Below are 17,128 nucleotides of genomic sequence, written 5' to 3'. Positions count from 1 at the left end.
GAAAGATAATTTGTTTCGTAACATATATATATATTTCTTCTCAATTTGGAATACAAATTGTATTCGGCAACAGAGGCCGAGCCATACCAGCTTCCTAACGGGGGGGAGTTGTTATTTTTTCTTGTGTTATCGTTTTTTAAACACACACACACACACACAAAAGAAAAAATAACAAAGAAAGTGTATTTAACCACTTAAGCACTATATACTTTGTTTGTTATACTTAGCAATTTCTGAAAATCAAAACAATATAGAAATGAAAAGAAAAGAAAAAGCCCAAAATAGGGACGCCAGGGTTAATGTGGTTAAAAGCCGGCATCACAACTCTCATCCTAACAGGAGCAGCATTCTGTGGTATAGTGAATAGCATTAATTGCCAGACGAGGCAGCAGATGCCAGGGTCTTGCTGTGAGTGCAGCCCAGTGAATAAGCCATGTTCCCTGGCTTCTCCCTGGTTACTGGCTGGCCTGGCCCTGGAGCCGTTATAGCTACTGTAGCTAGCTTTGCTAACACTGACCACCGCGCTCCGCACTTCTCCCTCTTCCTCCCTCTGAGGTCGGGGGAACCCTCCAGAGCGGGTATATGGTTTTCGGGGACAGGCACATTTCATGGTTGGCGCCGCTACAAAAGCCTGAAAAGAGGCGAGGCGCTGGGAAGACACAGTATTAATACAGACAATACCACCCCCTCGCTGGTTCTGACTCTCTCTCCTCTCAATTACCCCTTTCTTCTCTTCCCTTCGCCTTCTCCTTACGCTTCCCCCCCTTTTCTTTTTCTCCTTTCTCGCTCTCACTCGTTATTTTTCCAAATAAAAAACCCAAAAGAGCCCACTCAGCTCAACTAAAGAATGCAAGTTTTATCACTGTGTGCTTAGCTTAGCCTACGCCCATTTTTATTTAACAATCATTAATGTGTTTAAATGTGTAATTAAATCTCAACAGTAGGTATTAGGCTGGGCACGGCGGCACAGAACAAAACCCCCTTTTCTCCCCTTAGCCAGAATGAAATATTTGCTACGGGTTCAAACTGCCAGTTTAACCACTTTAACCCTGGTATCCCTATTTTGGACATGTCAGTATAGAAGAACATTTTTAAAAGGTTTCCGAAATGTTCCAAAATATTGACAATATCCACAAGCTCACAACGCAATGCAACACATTGTAAGCTTGTAGATGCTTGTTTTCCTTTATTTTTGAAAAATAGCACTATACAATGAAGTATAAAATAGGGCTTAAGTAGTGAACTCTGGACAGGCCTGATTAGTAGAAATTGTACAAATCCATTTAAAATTTCAGCAAAATATGAATGAACTTTAATACGCTAAACTTGTGTCTTTTTTCCCACATGGAAACTTTATCTGACGTACTAGTATGCAACTTCCACTTGGGGAAAATATGAATTACCAAACAAAGACGATAACAATAATTCAAAATTTCCAGTGTTGTGTTTGAGTAGAATAACATGCGATGCTAAAAGCAAGCACCACTGGTAATGGAGAAAACATGTGCGGCACTTATTTTAAAACGCTGAAATAAGACCCCGCTCTTCTGTTGTGAAATTTCAGAGAATACGGTGCCAAAAAATGTCCGCGTCAATTTCTTAACGGCTTAGCAGTGTCCTGCTTTTCCAAACCAATCCAAGAAACGGTGTACACTGACTGCCCCCTCCTCAACCAATTCCCCATCTCATTTAAAGTCTAAGGTCTTCTGAGGAGAGACAGGAAAAGACTGACTGAAGAAGTAATTACAAAGAAATAGGGGGATAAGAGAAAAGAACTAAGAGAACAGCCAAACTGTACAAACTGCTTCGTCTGTCTGTTTCGCCATGACTACAGACTCCTGATTTCACTGGAATAATCTGTTTACCATACAACACTGCAAACCCCCCCCCAAACAAAAGGGCACAGTCGGGGGGTAGATCATGCAGAAATGTTCTGGGGTTTTAGGCCGCTCTCTCTCTCCCAAATCAGACACGATTCAAAGAAACCTGGGCGACATATAAAAATCAAAGCAGCTGTGCCGTTCTGTGTTTTCGTCAGTCATTTTAACATAGCAGCGTCTTTGACTTTCATTCCTAATATTAGAATTTTTGGGGATATTCGCTCTGCAGTCATCATGGTCTCATGAGATAAAAGGATACCCTGCCTTTTTGGAACGGTCTATTTCTGTCGAATCCCAACGTTAGCCTGGTGCATGTGTGTTTGTGTGTAGTGTACGTATACGAGAGTGTGTGCCTCTCTAGCATGCATGTCAGCGCTTGTGAGTGGGTTTTCTACATGCGTTTGCATGCATGCGTTTTAAGAGACTGAGCTCACAACGGGGCTTTGGCTGGCTCGGAATATGCTTTCGCGCTCCAAATAAACTGACTTTTTGTTTTTTTGTTCCCGCCGCCAATAGCTCACATTTTGCTTGATAAGTCTAATAAGTGGCGTCTCTTGTGTCTCCGTATATTCAGCCTCTGCGTGCTCTATTTAGCCACGTTAATGGACCATGCTATCCTCTGCGTTGATACGTCAGAGCATCGTTATTGCTGGATGGAAGGTATACTCACGATGCAACACAAGGATGCCCTTGCTAAACACAAACCGTCGGCGGACAACTCTCGATGCCAAAACTGCTCCCTCTCTCTCTCTCTCTCTCTCCCTCTCTCTCTGCATGCAGAGGGCTTTTCTTAGCCACCATGGGCCCTGTTCCCACAATATACAAAACAAAAGCCACAGGCTTGACCGACGGGAGTGGGAGAGACACACTCTCTGTCTGCCTCTGTCAAGCTCTCATTTAATCAAAACCCAGTAACGACAACACAGCAACGCTTACTTCACTGTTCGGGGTCACACTGCAGCTACAGTACACAGATACGTGCGCACGCACGCGCGCGAGCACACACACAATTCAACTCTTGTGATGTCATGGGAGCTAGCGGGGAGATGCAGGAAGTAATTAACAACAGATCTTTTTTCGCAGGAAAAAAATAACAGGGCATAGAGAAGCAAGGACCTGGTGAATTCATCAAACGGATTCCGTCAACTTTTTAATGCATCCAGAACCATTCATCATGTCAGCTTTCACTGTCAGGATCACTTTTCCTTTCTCTCTCCCTCTCCCTCTCTCTCTCGCCATCACTCTCTCTCTCTCTCCCCCAGATCCCTGCCTTTCCCGCTCTCTCATAAATCATAAAAATCAGGGAGTTTTCCTCGATGATGAGTGCAAGCTGTTTTTTATTTGTGAATCCTTCCTGTGGTCAGTGGGCTGGTCCGAGTTGGCCCAGATTTCTCACCGGCCTTTCTCACAACGGCGTCCAACCCATGACTCCCGCGCTACAGCGAGGAAGGAGACGGGATCGAGCACACATACGTCTCTGTGTCTGAAGGGGTCACGATAGAAATGGCACGGGGAGCACATTTCACACCTCCCTCAAGAGTGACTGCAAATTTCCTGTACTGTGCTTTGGATTGGAAACACATTTGAAACATCTTTTTATAATCATACTTATAGTGTTATGAAAGAAACTGAGGGGAGAAATCAAAAATAAACCCATGGGAAATAATGTCCAAAATATGACTAATGCTAAGTGGGGCTAACTTTGGAATGGCCAATGATGATTTTTTTCCCCCCTGTATCGTATTTTTTCCAACCTTGAATAAATCAGCGATGTGCTGAATTTAACCACTTGAAACCTATATTCTTCGTTGACTGGGGTCCCCCAGGGGTGTATCCTTGACCGCCTCCTTTTTTTCCCTCTACGCCAAATCTCTTCAACAACATTTTGGCCTAATATGACATGCCAAGAATAGGGACACTATAGGACCCAAACTGTGGTTAAGCTAAAAAACCTGTGAAGATGTAGGCTATTTGACCAGGTCTCTATACAATAGTTAGCCTCACAAAAGGGAACAATGTTTCAATGACAAAACAGCAATTCAAATACAGTTCTGCTGATATGCGCTATAGCACTAGAAAACCAAGTCATCATGTTCACACCGATCATTCCAAAGTGACCCTGCCAGTCTGTGGCGTGTGCTGGCAGACCTTTCATCCAGGCCAAGAGACCACTATCTCCATAATAACACAAGTCAGCCAGTCAGTCAGTCACTCCAACAATGCACAAAAACAACATTCTACTCATTGTACCACAGCATAACAGCCCTCGTCTGCTGTGCCACACTCCTTCTCGAGGTTCCCCATCTCTGTTCTCTCCTAGCGTGCAAATCACATTGTTCAACGTTGATCTGTCTCGTTTGTTCTCCTCTATCTGAGGTGCTTAGCCGTGGAGGGAGAAGGTGGTGTGTATTGTGGTGCCGGTGCCCAGTAAAATCCTCAGTGTCTGTTCGTTTAACCACTTGAACCCTCGCCTATTTTCAAAGAATTCAGTCGAAAATGGGTGAACAGACCTTGGAGATCTGCTATTTCAGGGAAGAGATTTGGCGCAGAGGGGGGGGAATTAGGGGACCAAGTACAGACAGACCCCTGCGGAATTCCATTCCAACAAATTACATAAGTTTAAGGTCCATTTTAAAACAGGAAAACGGACTGTAAAAAAGACCTCAGGGGTCGATTAAGGTCATTTTATTCACTCTGAGTTAGATGAACACTAAAGGATTTTACTGTGTGAAAACTAAAGGCGTGCGCGTAGTGCAGTTTGTTGTGTTACGGCGGTGGTGTGTTAGGCTCTACAACAGAGAGCTTCTCAGAGGGCTGGCTGGCGGGCAGGCCGTCTGACTGACTGACTGACTGACTGAGTTGCTGGCTGGCTAAATTGCAGGCTGTTCTGGCGGGCTGCAGGACAGCCTGAGAAACCATGACAGCGAGCCCAGAGATTCCCCGTGGCAGCTTTCGCCACTCTGCCGTAAACAAAACACAAGACGTCTTCTTCCCACACCAGTGGGGCTGTGGCTCTGCCAAACAGAACAATCACTATTATAGCCTCTTCTCCTTTATACTGCGCGCTCTCTCTCTCTCTCTCTCTCTCTCTCTCTCTCTCTCTCTCTCTCTCTCTCTCTCTCTCTCTCTCTCTCTCTCTCTCTCTCTCTCATAGATAAGATAAACAAAGGCGTTCAGGGGAAAGCTTTACCTCTATGAGAGCAACAATGAGGGTGACGTCTAAAGGCGACCAAAACAAAAGTGTGGTAGAGATCAAAGAGACGGAAATGCTAAAGATCGACAAAGAACAAAAAAAGAACGCAAAACAAACAAGCAAATGAGCACACATCTAGCCATTCGGTGCTCAACGTAGGCAAAGCCACAGGCACACCGCCGCAGTAGACAGACATTACACAAGGCTGGAACACAAGTCTAGAGGTTTGTATAGTACACGCACACGCACACACACACGCACACGCGCACGCACACGCACACACGCACGCACACACGCACACACACACACACACGCACACACACACACACACACACACACACACACACACACACACACACACACACACCTTAAACTGTCACACTATGGCAAGTAAAAATAGGCCTATATGAGCTCGGTGGCAGCATGGTGGGCCCTAAGGCAGATTGGCAGACAGGGGGGCTTGCCCTCTCTCTCTCTCTCCCCTCTCTCTCTCTCTCTCCCTCCCTCCCTCTATCTCTCTCTCTCTCTCTCTCTCTCTCCCCCTCCCTCCCACCAGGAGCTCAACTGAGCCGAGGTCCTTTGGAGGCAGATAAATGTGCCAGGGCACACTGGATAAGCCAGATAAGATAAGAGAGAGAGCAGGGCCACTGCAGTGTGAGCTCACGTTATGAATGGGCACTGCAACGGACTCAGCCCCCCCCCCCTGAGCAGTGGAGAAAATGGCATGCGTTGTAAACCGTTAAGTACTGTAGCGACGGGCGGCTGCAGCGGGAAAGTGACAAAACAAACAACACACTGTAAACAGTCGCGTTGGACTCTATGGTGAAATAAATACATCACAGGCTGTAATTGTGTGTGCACTGTAAAATCTCGAGTATGGAGAGTGTGCAAATGTAACCAAATGGACCGTCACCGGTCAGAGTTGAATTAACCTTGAGGCTTTTTACAGCTGTGTAAAATAGTACTTAGAATACTTACATTTATTTTTGTTATTTCTCCATATGAACTGTAAGAGTATAAAAATGGACCTGTCCATTTTTACATTCACAGGGTTAAATTGACACTCAGGATTTTTACTGTGTACAATATTGGTGAGTACACTATTATGTACTCACCACTGATCAACCCTATAGTCTTAATATCACATACATTCACAGCCATATAGAAACCATATAGAAATGGAATATTACATCTTCAGTCTACAATACAACCAATGCAATAATACAGGACAATTCAATTATTTATTAAATATTTACTTATTGGTAATAATTATCTCCAATGTGTTTCCCCCCCCTGTACCAGTAACTGCCAACTGTAAGCCAGCAACCTTCCATATATTATTATTTAAATTGCAATAATTAATTACATGAACCGCCTGCAAATTGTACACAATCATATAAGACTATAGTTTCAAGAAATAACTATATCTGTTTCAAAAACACGTCACACATTAGCGGATAATTAATTGGCAACTGACCAAAAAAAAAGCCCTACAAAATAAAAGTGATTGCTGCGAAATATTGTAAAATCCCCAAATTCAATTGCTCTTCTAATGCCATTCGCTAAGCCACAATTTCCACAATGAATTACAGTTCTAATTAACGAGGCGTCTGACAATTTATTTTACAGTAACAATCGTGGTGCATTAGGTTAATCACTCAAATCGAGCACAAATAAATGATGAGTAATAATTTTGTGTAGAATTAAATTAGTGGGAGGTATAACACAGTAACACAGATTTCCCCCATGGATGGCAGAGCTGCCGGCTGCCCAGGGTTTATCAGAGCCACACACAGGCCAGCACAGTGAGCCCCGAGCTGCTGCCAGGGTTCGGTTGGGGCAGCTTGAGGTGTTTGGCCAGGACCATGCTGGTGTGCATGTGTGTGTGTGTGTGTGTGTGTGTGTGTGTGTGTGTGTGTGTGTGCTCGTGCGTGCATGAGTGCATGCATGCGTGTGTGAGAGAGAGGGAGAAAGAGAGAGAGAGAGAGAGAGAGAGAGAGAGAGAGAGAGAAAGAGAGAGACACGGCTGCGATAGCATTTGGTTACAATCATTTTCTTTCGCGCTGAAGGAGTTTCACCTACACAGCGGCATGTGTATACTTGGGCAGCAACTAGGGGAGTGTGTGTAATGTGTTATGTGTGGATCTGGGGGTGAGTCAGTATTTGATATTTCCAGAAACTTCCAGCTGAGATAATATTAGGTCATGCATATGTGTTTGTACGCGTTATGTGGCCAGTAAAAGTAGTATTGGAGGTTACTTTTGGCTGTGACGAGTGTGTGTGTGTGTGTGTGTGTGTGTGTGTGTGTGTGTGTGTGTGTGTGTGTGTGTGTGTGTGTGTGCGTGTGCGTGTGCGTGTGCGTGCGACGTGTGTGAGACAGTGTTTCTGGCTATGAGTGGAAAAGCTACAACTGAGCCATTCCTTTGGCTATGCGTGTATACTATGCACAACATGACAGCCTACAATGTTGTTTTGGCCATATCAGTGTGTATCCACGACGGTGGCTGAGATACAACAATGTTTGGCTGTATCAAACTGAATCTATAATAGTCTTTGGCTGAATATGCATGCTGTGGATATTGGCTGTGTGTGGGTGTGTGTACGCGATGGTGATTAAATCTGTGTGCAAAACTGTGTCTACAAATAATATTTAGGGTTTTTCTTCACCCCACACTGAATTATCGTGCGTTATTTTGTGTATGACCATGGCTGTGATACTGGCTTTAATATGATTTGTGTCTGTAAATGTTGTCCGTGTGTCTGTCTGTGTGTGTGTGTGTGTGTGTGTGTGTGTGTGTGTGTGTGTGTGTGTGTGTGTGTGTGTGTGTGTGTGTGTGTGTGTGTGTGTGTGTGTGTGTGTGTGTGTGTGTGTGTGTGTGTGTACTGCTGTTAAGACAATCAAAAAACACAGGTGCAGCCTATAGTGCAGGAAACTCGTAGCTTTTCCCACACGCACACGCACACACCCACACACACACACACACACACACACACACACACACACACACTGGGCTCTGGCCAACTGACGATCCTTGGCTACAACAGGCTTTCTGAGTGACAGACAGAGTACACACAAAATACAACCTCATAAACAGACACAAAATGTTTTTGCACACGAAAAACGCACTGTTTGATGGCGGCAGTACACTGTCTCGTAAACATACATTCTCACACACAGGCACGCAATCCCTCTCCCATAAACACAAAATGCACTCACATATACAGCACTCGCAAAAAATGTCTCACTGTGTGAACACATATTTCCAAGGGCCTGCTGAACAAATGTCTTTAGCATTTGGTTGGAATTATTAAACGGCTGTAAATCCACATTCCATCGTATGATATATTAATCATAGCTGGGCTCTTAACAGGGCCGTGTCAAGAAAAATAAAATAAAATAAATATTTACAAAAATTATGGATGTATCCAAAGAAGAAAAATATAGCCAAACATTTTAACTGCCTTAGTTTGGCATATTTGTCTAGCTTACCGAGTTGTGAGCCTTTGTTTTTATGTGTTTGTATCAGTCCGTTGGTCTAGATGTGCTCTGCATAATAAGAATGTATACGTGGTATAATGTGATGATGATGTTGATGTGTGTGTCTGTGTTTATGTATGATATGAACATGCAAAGTATGTGTAAATCTACACAGTAAAATCTGTAATTAATTCATCCAATTTGTACACAGTTAAATGAATGTGCGTACGTGTACGTGTACGTGTACGTGTGTGTGTGTGTGTGTGTGTGTGTGTGTGTGTGTGTGTGTGTGTGTGTGTGTGTGTGTGTGTGTGTGCGCGTGTGCGCGCGTGCGTACCTGGCGAGTGGACGAAGTAGGCCAGGTACAGGTCCAGCTCTTTGACGGCCACTCCGATGTGGTGCGGCTGGACGCACAGGCCGTGGTTGGAGCACTGGGGCGACTTGACCAGCCGCTCGCCGTCCGTGCTCTCCAGGGGGCTGCCCTTGAACAGGATGACCATCACCAGGTCCAGCCGCCACACCTTGTCGGCCTGGCGCAGGCAGTCGATGCGGCGGATCTTGCCCTTCTGGTCGGGGTTGGACAGCACGCAGCAGGGGGCCTTCTTCCCCGTGATGGTGAGCACAAAGTCCTCGCGGAACTCGGGCCGGATGTCCTTGCGGAGCTTGGCCAGCAGGCGCGACGCCCACTTCTGCTTGATCTCGGGCTTCTCGCCCAGCAGCTCGTCCTTCACCGCGCGCTCTTCCTCCTTGGACATGCGCTTCTCGTGCTTCTTGAAGTACTTGCGCTTGCGGGCCTGCAGGTTGAACCAGGTGTAGGCGAAGGCGCGCACGTGGGGCAGCAGGGCCTCGATGAAGGGGTGGAATTCATCCTGAATGAGGGAGGCGGAGGAGAGGGGGAGGGCGGAGGAGGAGGAGGGGGGGTAACAGGAGGAGGAGGTGGCGAGAGAGGGCGAGAACGGGGGAGAGAAGGAGGGGGAGAGAGGGAGCGGGGGTGAGGAGGGGAAGAGAGAGGAGAGGCAGTTAGCACCGGCGCGCAGCATGGAGGAGCGGCGCCTGCTCTGTGGGAGCAGAGGGAGAGAATGAGCGAGAGGCGTCGAGAGAGAGATAGAGAGACAGAGACAGAGAGAGAGAGAGAGAGAGGGAGAGAGAGGGAGAGAAATGCTGCACTCTCAGCCTAACGCAGACTCATCCCACATACAACACACTTCATAAAACACAATGCTGACAGTTGAAAAACACTAATAAATTATCTACTGGATTATTTTTCCTTCTTTTTGTTCAAATGAAATTAATGTGATTATATCTGAATATATCACCAAAATAATACAAACAAATATGTTATTTGTAAATTAAGTCGCTTCAGTATAGTCATAATGTCTGAAAATAAAATATTAAAATATGTTATAATTCCAAAAGAAGGGAAGATTACCAGATTAACCTTTATTTTACAAGGGGTTAAATGTCAACTTTAAATATATAAAAAAAAGAATTGTAGACACGTAACACTACAGTAAAATACAAATTGACTTATTCGCAACATATCTCATGCCAAATAATTGTTAAAAACACTGCCAACAATTTTGTAATATAAATACTGCGTAGAACATGTCATCCAAAATGTATGAAAGATTTTGCGCACACACACTAAATCACCAACAGTTAATACAAATCACAAGTGGTATAAATAAGAAAAAGAAAAACATGGTAGTTACCATTTTGCTCTCTCATCATAAATTCACGCCGATTGCAAAAAAAATAAAATACCTCAACTAAAGTAGTTCACTGGTGACTGTGCTGTTGAGTCAAAAACAAAAGCTGCAACTAATACTGCATGATATTAGACAAGCAAAGACAGAGGGGGGAAAAATAAAATTGGGATGAAAAAATGTGCAAAGAGCAAGGCTGACAAACTGTCCAATAAAATCAGCGTGGGGAAAGAATTGTGAAAGAGGCGACAGGCCAAAGGGTTTTGCAGTGTAATACCAGCAAAGAAACACAGGAGGTACTGTAGCAGGAGCTGGTGGAGATGTGCTGTTCAAGAGCACAACAGAAGTAGAGTGCACGGAAGTTCAACAATCTCTCTCTAAAACAAACAAACAAAAATAAAAACAAAAATAAAAACAACAAGCCTTTGTATGCACGTGGTAAAAATGCACCAAGTATATCATCAAAAATGACGAAAAAGTCCCCCAAAAAAATGTTTAAAAATACCGTTGCTCGCGAAAATTTACAAAAAAAAAAGATCTTGATAACAAAAAGGGGAGGGAAAAAAAGCTTGGCAAAGCGGAGCGTGCTATTGGTTCAGATCTGTAGGCTCTGCATAAGACTCACGGAGAGAGAGAGAGAGAGAGAATGAGAGAATCGGACAAGGGGGGTGGGGGGGTCGGACGGAGGAGAAGAAGAAGAGAAAAAAAAACAAGAGGATGGAATCAATGTTGGAAGAGTGTGTACGACCGCTGGCAAACCCGAGTGCAGCTTCTTTTTTCCCCCTCTTTCTCTCCAACTCTGCCTCTCTCTTCCTCTCCACTTTCCTTCTCTAACCATTGACTGAGTCTGTGCCAACACGCAGAGGGCCCACCTATTTGGCACCGAGTCTCAAACAGCCCAGCCAATACGCACGCTCTCAGCATTGAAAGGGAGGGAAGAGAGAGATGGCAGAGGGAGAGGGATGAGGGGGAGGGGAGGCGGGTGGTTGGTTGGTGGCTGGTAGCGGAGAGAGCGAGACACAGAGAGATAGAAGGGAAAGAGCGAGAGAGAAAGATAAAGAGCGAGGGACAGGAGGGAGTCGAGGGAGGGAGGGAGGGAGAGAAGGCGATTGTGTGCGTTGCAGGCAGAAGGTACGTCATTAGCCAAATAGACAAGTTCCAATCTAGTGCAAAGGCAAAGTCCAGAGGATATTAATTTTACATGCATCCAACCCAGACAGCAGCACCCGCCTCCCAAAACCTCCGCCTCCACCCCTGCCTTCGTCACCAGCATGGTCACTACCGTCCCATCAAACCACTCGCTCGCTCCCCAACTGCATCCCCCCTCCCTCTCCAGAAACAACCCCCTCACTGCCTCTCTCTCTCTCTCTCTCTCTCTCTCTCTCTCTCTCCCCCCCCCCTCTCTCTCTCCACTCGCATTACACCACCTTGGCACTGGATGGCATGAGAAAACACAGGCCCAAAATCCCACTAGACCCTCAGACCAGCAGCTGCTCCTGGATTTACCACACAAACAAAGAGAGAGAAGGGTGGGGGGGCAAAAGAACCCGTTCCCCCCAAACAAAAAATACCATCCAAAAACATGCTCTCCTGTTTCAAAATGCACTCTCACATCCAAACTGGCCCGCTCCTTTATTTATTTATTTTCACCCCACTTCAAAAATCCAGACAGCACAGACACGGAAACACATTAAAAGTTTCTGTTAGCAAATTGGAGAGCAATCCCCTTTGCACACGAGAGACAGGACTCACTTGACAGTGGTGACAGAAAATGCTACGGAGGGACACTTCGCGTAAGTAGACTATAGATATAAAGCCGTTTATGAAGGAAACTGGATATGAAATCTCCCCAACATGGACCATAGCATGTCCCATGGCTTAGCCTACAGTAATGCTTTCAGAATTAGATATGTCGTACTTGTTTCTGTAAAAGAGAAATGCTCATCTTTCGTCTGTAACATCTTCCTATTACATCTGCTTGTGATTTTTTGTTTTATAAACGAACACCAGTTGACACAGGGGAGTTCAGGATTATGTAGGTGACCTGGAAACGTCTTTAACTTCTCTTATTGTCTGACCCTTATCGCCTGAACAGAAAGACAATGGTTCCCACTGCTCCACAGTAGGAAAGGTTCAGACACAAAGGATGGACACACCAATCTGATACAATTTTTTTTTTTAAAGTAATAGATTTATGTGCTGGCTGATTGTGAAACAATTTAGGTACAATCATTCAATCTCGCCATTGTGAATATGTTCAAATGCCATTCTTAGTGTTTCCAAAAAAATCAATAACAAAATAATAATGCATTTGGTCATTCAGGCGGAGTAAAATTACATGATTACACATCAGGTTCAAAGGAATTAAAAGACATTGTCAAAATTGGAACCAAGGCAGCGGGCAGATACAACAAGCTTGCTCGTCGTGGCCAAGTTGAAGGACCAGTCATTTGATTGCGAGCTGAAACCCCCCGCCGTGCGGCAGGCCGGGCTTGTGTGTGTGTGTGTGTGTGAACCCCCTACAAAGTCCAGAGTCCTCTGGTTGGCTCCCAGGGCCATCACATAGAGCCGGGCCAGGTCCTGCTGTCCCTGTTTAACTGGGAAGCCACAGCCTGGCTGGCTAGCAGGCTGAATGTTAGGTTGTTGGACGTATCACTGGCTTGCCTGGGTGAATAACTGTTGGGTAGGCCAGCTAAGCTGGCTAGCTGGTCGGTGACTGGCTAGCCGGTCAGCGACTGGCTAGCTGGTCAGCGACTGGCTATAGCTGGTCAGAGAATGGCCAGTCGGCTAGCTCGTCAGCTGGCTAGCTAGCTTGTAGATGCTGCTGCTCGGGGGCAGAGCACATCTACACGAGGCCAGACCGGGCTGAGTGCCGATCACATCACAGGCAGGCATATGCTTGCCTCGCGCGGCCATCCTGGATCACATGAAAAATATGGGAATGGGGAAGATGAAGTGGCAAGAAAGATGGGTGAAATAGAATGAGGGGGAAATGTTTTGATGAAAGTGAATGGGTGTACTTTTTTGTAAATACTAAGTTGTAAACACAATAATGGTCCAGGTGTGTTTGAGACCTATATCTGGCCTGTCCAATGATAGGTGGACAGTAAAATGAGGGGCTATCAGGACATTATTATTACTCTTTGCACATAGCAGGCGATCCACAAGCAGATCAAATAAATAAATTAAATAAATAAATCCAAGATCCTTTGCCGCAGCTTAACTCTCTTTGTTGTGTGTGGAACATGTAATTCTTTTTAAATATATTTCAGGAGTATAAATGTCATTATTTCTTCATCTAATGAAAGTGCTGGAAATTTAGCAAAAGCTTACTGTGAAATTAATCCATAATATCTCAAATACTAAGCCTATTTGGACATCAAAATGTGCTTCAAGCAAGCTTCATCTTAGTAAAATAACACTGCCAGGCCTGTTATGATCATAAGTTGGACCAAATGCTGAATAATATACAACCGCATAAAATAGGCTACACATTAAGCACTGAGGCCTGTGCACAATTTGCAATCAAAGTAAAAGTTTTTATTATTTTGGCTAAGAACTGGGTCTCCGAGGCACCCTACTATTTAATATGGTCAATTTATATAATTTTAAAAACCAGTATTTCTTCTTCTAGCTTGTTAGGCCATATTTGTTCTATTTCCCCCAAATTATGCTCAGCAGAAATGAAGGCAGTAATTCGTGCCTGGGGCTCAAACCATACTGTAGGTATCTGTGTTCTGCAATAGCTGCGATTGAGCTCATCTTATCTCTGCAGGCCATGATCTGTCATTCTAAAACACTGACCTTTGTCCTGCAGGCTAAATGTTCCTCACTCTTAGGTTGCTAACTTGCTATACAATCTTACTAATGAGAGCCATGCCCAGGGTCACCAGGAAAAAGAAAAGGGGAAAAAAGGGTTTTCAAAAGGGGTCAATAATTATAATATGACTGCCAACTAAAAAGACAAAGGCCTGATGTTTAGGCCTACCAATACAGTTTTGAGCCAAATGCACCACATGCAGTAAACCTACATCAATGAATTAAAAAGGGAACTTTTAAGTCCTTTAATAGGCCTATATGAACTAATAGCTGGAAAAGGCCAAATCTGAAATAAATCCGTTTTTAGAAAAAAAAAATCCAACCCTGTTTTGTTTCTAAATGTTATATAGAGACCTTATAGGCCTTACTTGCAGGCCAAAACAAGCATGGGACGCCAAACCTGAGCAAACGTCAGCTGCCGTCAGACTTCAGCTCTGAAAACACACTGCCCGGTTTAAATGAAAGCCACAGCAACTCAAAAGACCTCTCAAGCCTGATGCGTCCATTCAAGTGTCTACGTTTAAAAAAGACCTCGTTGTGTCTGCCGTCCCTGAAACGCTTGCCAAAGAGACTTACAAATATCCTAGACAGCATGCAGGGAGATGAACAGACGCTATTGGCTGCTATATAGTTTGCTTGCGGTGCCAGAATTCATATAGGAAAAAGAAGAAAAAAATGCAAAATCCAGCTTTGCCGAGAGTAAAAATAACTAACCCCGCGGTGACCTATAGTAGCTACACTATCGAGCACTGATTTCCAAACGTTTAAGCTCGAGACCCAAACGAGAAATGTGATGTTTCCCCAGCCCAGGACCCAAACTATTGAAAATAGCCGGAGTCTTTGTGAGCTTGTAGATCTGCTATTTTCAATAGGCTAGCCTCCTCTTTAAAAGTGTATTTTATTTTTTTTCAAATATGAAGTTCTTTTGAACATTTTTTGAAATCATTGTAATCTCTGAAAAAAAATTATTTCACCTTTTTTCCATTACTCTTTTGAAAATAATAAAATAAAATAAATTATATTTACTCGTGACCCATACAAATCTGTTCGCGACCCACAAATGGGTCCCGACCCAGTGTTTGGGAAACACATGGCAGATATAGAGGACTTATATATATCTCACCAGACCAGTGCATTACTCTATTGATGTCTTTTGTCCCGTCTGTCCTTCTGTGTGTGTCGTGTCTCGGCTGTCTCCACACTCCACGTGAGGGAAACTCTGTGTTCTTACTGCAGGGCCTGTCTGCTCTGCCACGCAGCCAAATAGGTCAGCTTTCTGCCTGCCACGCAACAATATTACACATTTCACCTGCTGTCTGCACTGGAAAATACTAAAACGTAGCCTAATTTAACTCTCTCTCTCTCTCTCTCTCTCTCTCTCTCTCTCTCTGAGAGTGTCAAATAGATATTTTCGGTCCATTTATTAACACTGAGGGTTTTCCTGTGCAGCTCCACGTGAGCGGAGCGGCCTGCATAACGTCAGACGGTAACCGGAAAGCCTCACCCCAAAACACGCTCACCCCCATTTCTTTAGCGGACCAGTCAGTGGTTCTTGTATTTGTTTTATTGAGGATAAGGTTAGAAATAAGTTTAGGGTTAGCCATAGTTTTACTGAGGTTAAGTTTAGGAATAAGGTTAGTTTTTTTTACTTTTGGCACCGTTTTACTGAGGTTACGTTTGGGAATACCAGGTGAATACCGCCGGATTTGCCCCGGGGCGACTGTGTTTTGGGGCGAGCGTTTTGGTATTCCGTCAGACACACTGAAACTCAAAATCAACACGCGGCTCCTCAACAACCTGCCAAACACGTGAACAATACATGATGTAAACTGGAGAAATGGGGGCCTGAAACTAAATAATGCCAAAGAAGCGCTAAACTAAACTAAACTAAGGGGAAAGATGAAGCCATACCTATTCCGTATTATTACCGTATAGCATCCAAAGTTCCAAACCACATCTGATGGCAACGCCTTGGCTGTGAGTGAGTCACCTGACACTGAAATATTTCTTTTGTTGCTGGATGAATTATTTGTATAGGCCTAGACTAGTGGTGGAAGAAGTACTCTTCTCCACAAGTAATTTTACTTAAGTAAAAGTAGCAATACCACAATATAACATGTTACAAGTAAAAGGAGGACTGTGTTCAAAATGTTAGCCTACTTGAGTAAAAGTACAAAAGTATTGGCATCAAAATATACTTTAAGTACCAAAAGTAAAAGTGACGCTTGTGAGCTTGTAGATCTGCTATATTCAAATAGCCTATGTAACAAATAGGGCTAAAGTGGTTAGTGTATGTTTTATAATGTAATCATTTATATCTGCAAAGTAACTAACTAAAGTTTTCATATAATTGTAGTGGAGTAAAAATACAATATTTGTCTCTGAGATGTATGAAGGAAAAGTCTCTGAGATGTATGAAGGAAAAGTCTCTGAGATGTAAGAAGGAAAAGTATTGAAAATTGGAAAGTAAAAATACCTAAAAATTGTACATAAGTACAGAACTTGAGTAAATGTACTTAGTTACTACTTTACACCATTGGCCTAGACTACACACAGTGCACACACGACACGCACCTGAGCGATAGCTGAGGATTAACTTGACTCAACCATTTCCTCACACACACTAAACAGCCTGGCTGGCTTGACACGTAAGTCATTTTTTACTATTCAAAAAATGTAAGCTGAGAGAATAAATAGGCTTAAAATGTCTTGGTTAGACTATATAATAGACTAAAAAGAACATCGCTAACGGAAAATAGGCTAACGAATTTGCGTGAGTCATGCTTATTAATTCATGCCAATAATTCATATTGATGATCATGTGCTTATGTCATATATCTAAAACGACGAAAATAGCCTATATGAGCTTCTAGGAAAAATATTTTGTGTTTGTTATAAATTGATGAATAAGGTAATAATTGCAAAATCACACGTTTTCTTTCGTTAAATGATAAACAATTAAGCACAGCAGCAGGCCTTCTGCATTCTTTTCGTCTGCATAGCCTATTTGGATAATGCAAATATGAAAAAAATACATTGAATCAAAAGCTGT

The 17,128-nt window shown here is 43.8% G+C and overlaps 1 protein-coding gene across 8 annotated transcripts in view; it reads right to left on the bottom strand.

Moving 5' to 3' along the window:
* The window catches only part of LOC308104333 (nuclear factor 1 X-type-like), a gene marked incomplete at its 5' end in the record, with an annotated part of 154,323 nt that overhangs the window by 96,511 nt on the left and 40,684 nt on the right, over positions 1-17,128 (bottom strand). For 5 of the 8 annotated variants that reach the window (XM_080454743.1, XM_080454749.1, XM_080454744.1 and 2 more), the window contains one exon: positions 8,889-9,420. In XM_080454743.1, the coding sequence (XP_080310869.1) occupies positions 8,889-9,420 (532 nt within the window). Of the gene's footprint in view, positions 1-8,888; positions 9,592-10,263; positions 10,959-17,128 lie in introns of those variants that run through there. The other 3 variants (XM_080454742.1, XM_080454747.1, XM_080454746.1) reach the window with 2 other exon arrangements.

This window comes from Gymnoscopelus braueri (genome assembly GCF_963280865.1).
Source record: "Gymnoscopelus braueri genome assembly, chromosome: 2".
In the NCBI taxonomy this organism is placed as follows: Eukaryota; Metazoa; Chordata; class Actinopteri; order Myctophiformes; family Myctophidae; genus Gymnoscopelus; species Gymnoscopelus braueri.
The sequence above is the reverse complement of the archived record's forward strand: the minus strand, read 5'-3'. Positions and strand labels throughout refer to the sequence as shown.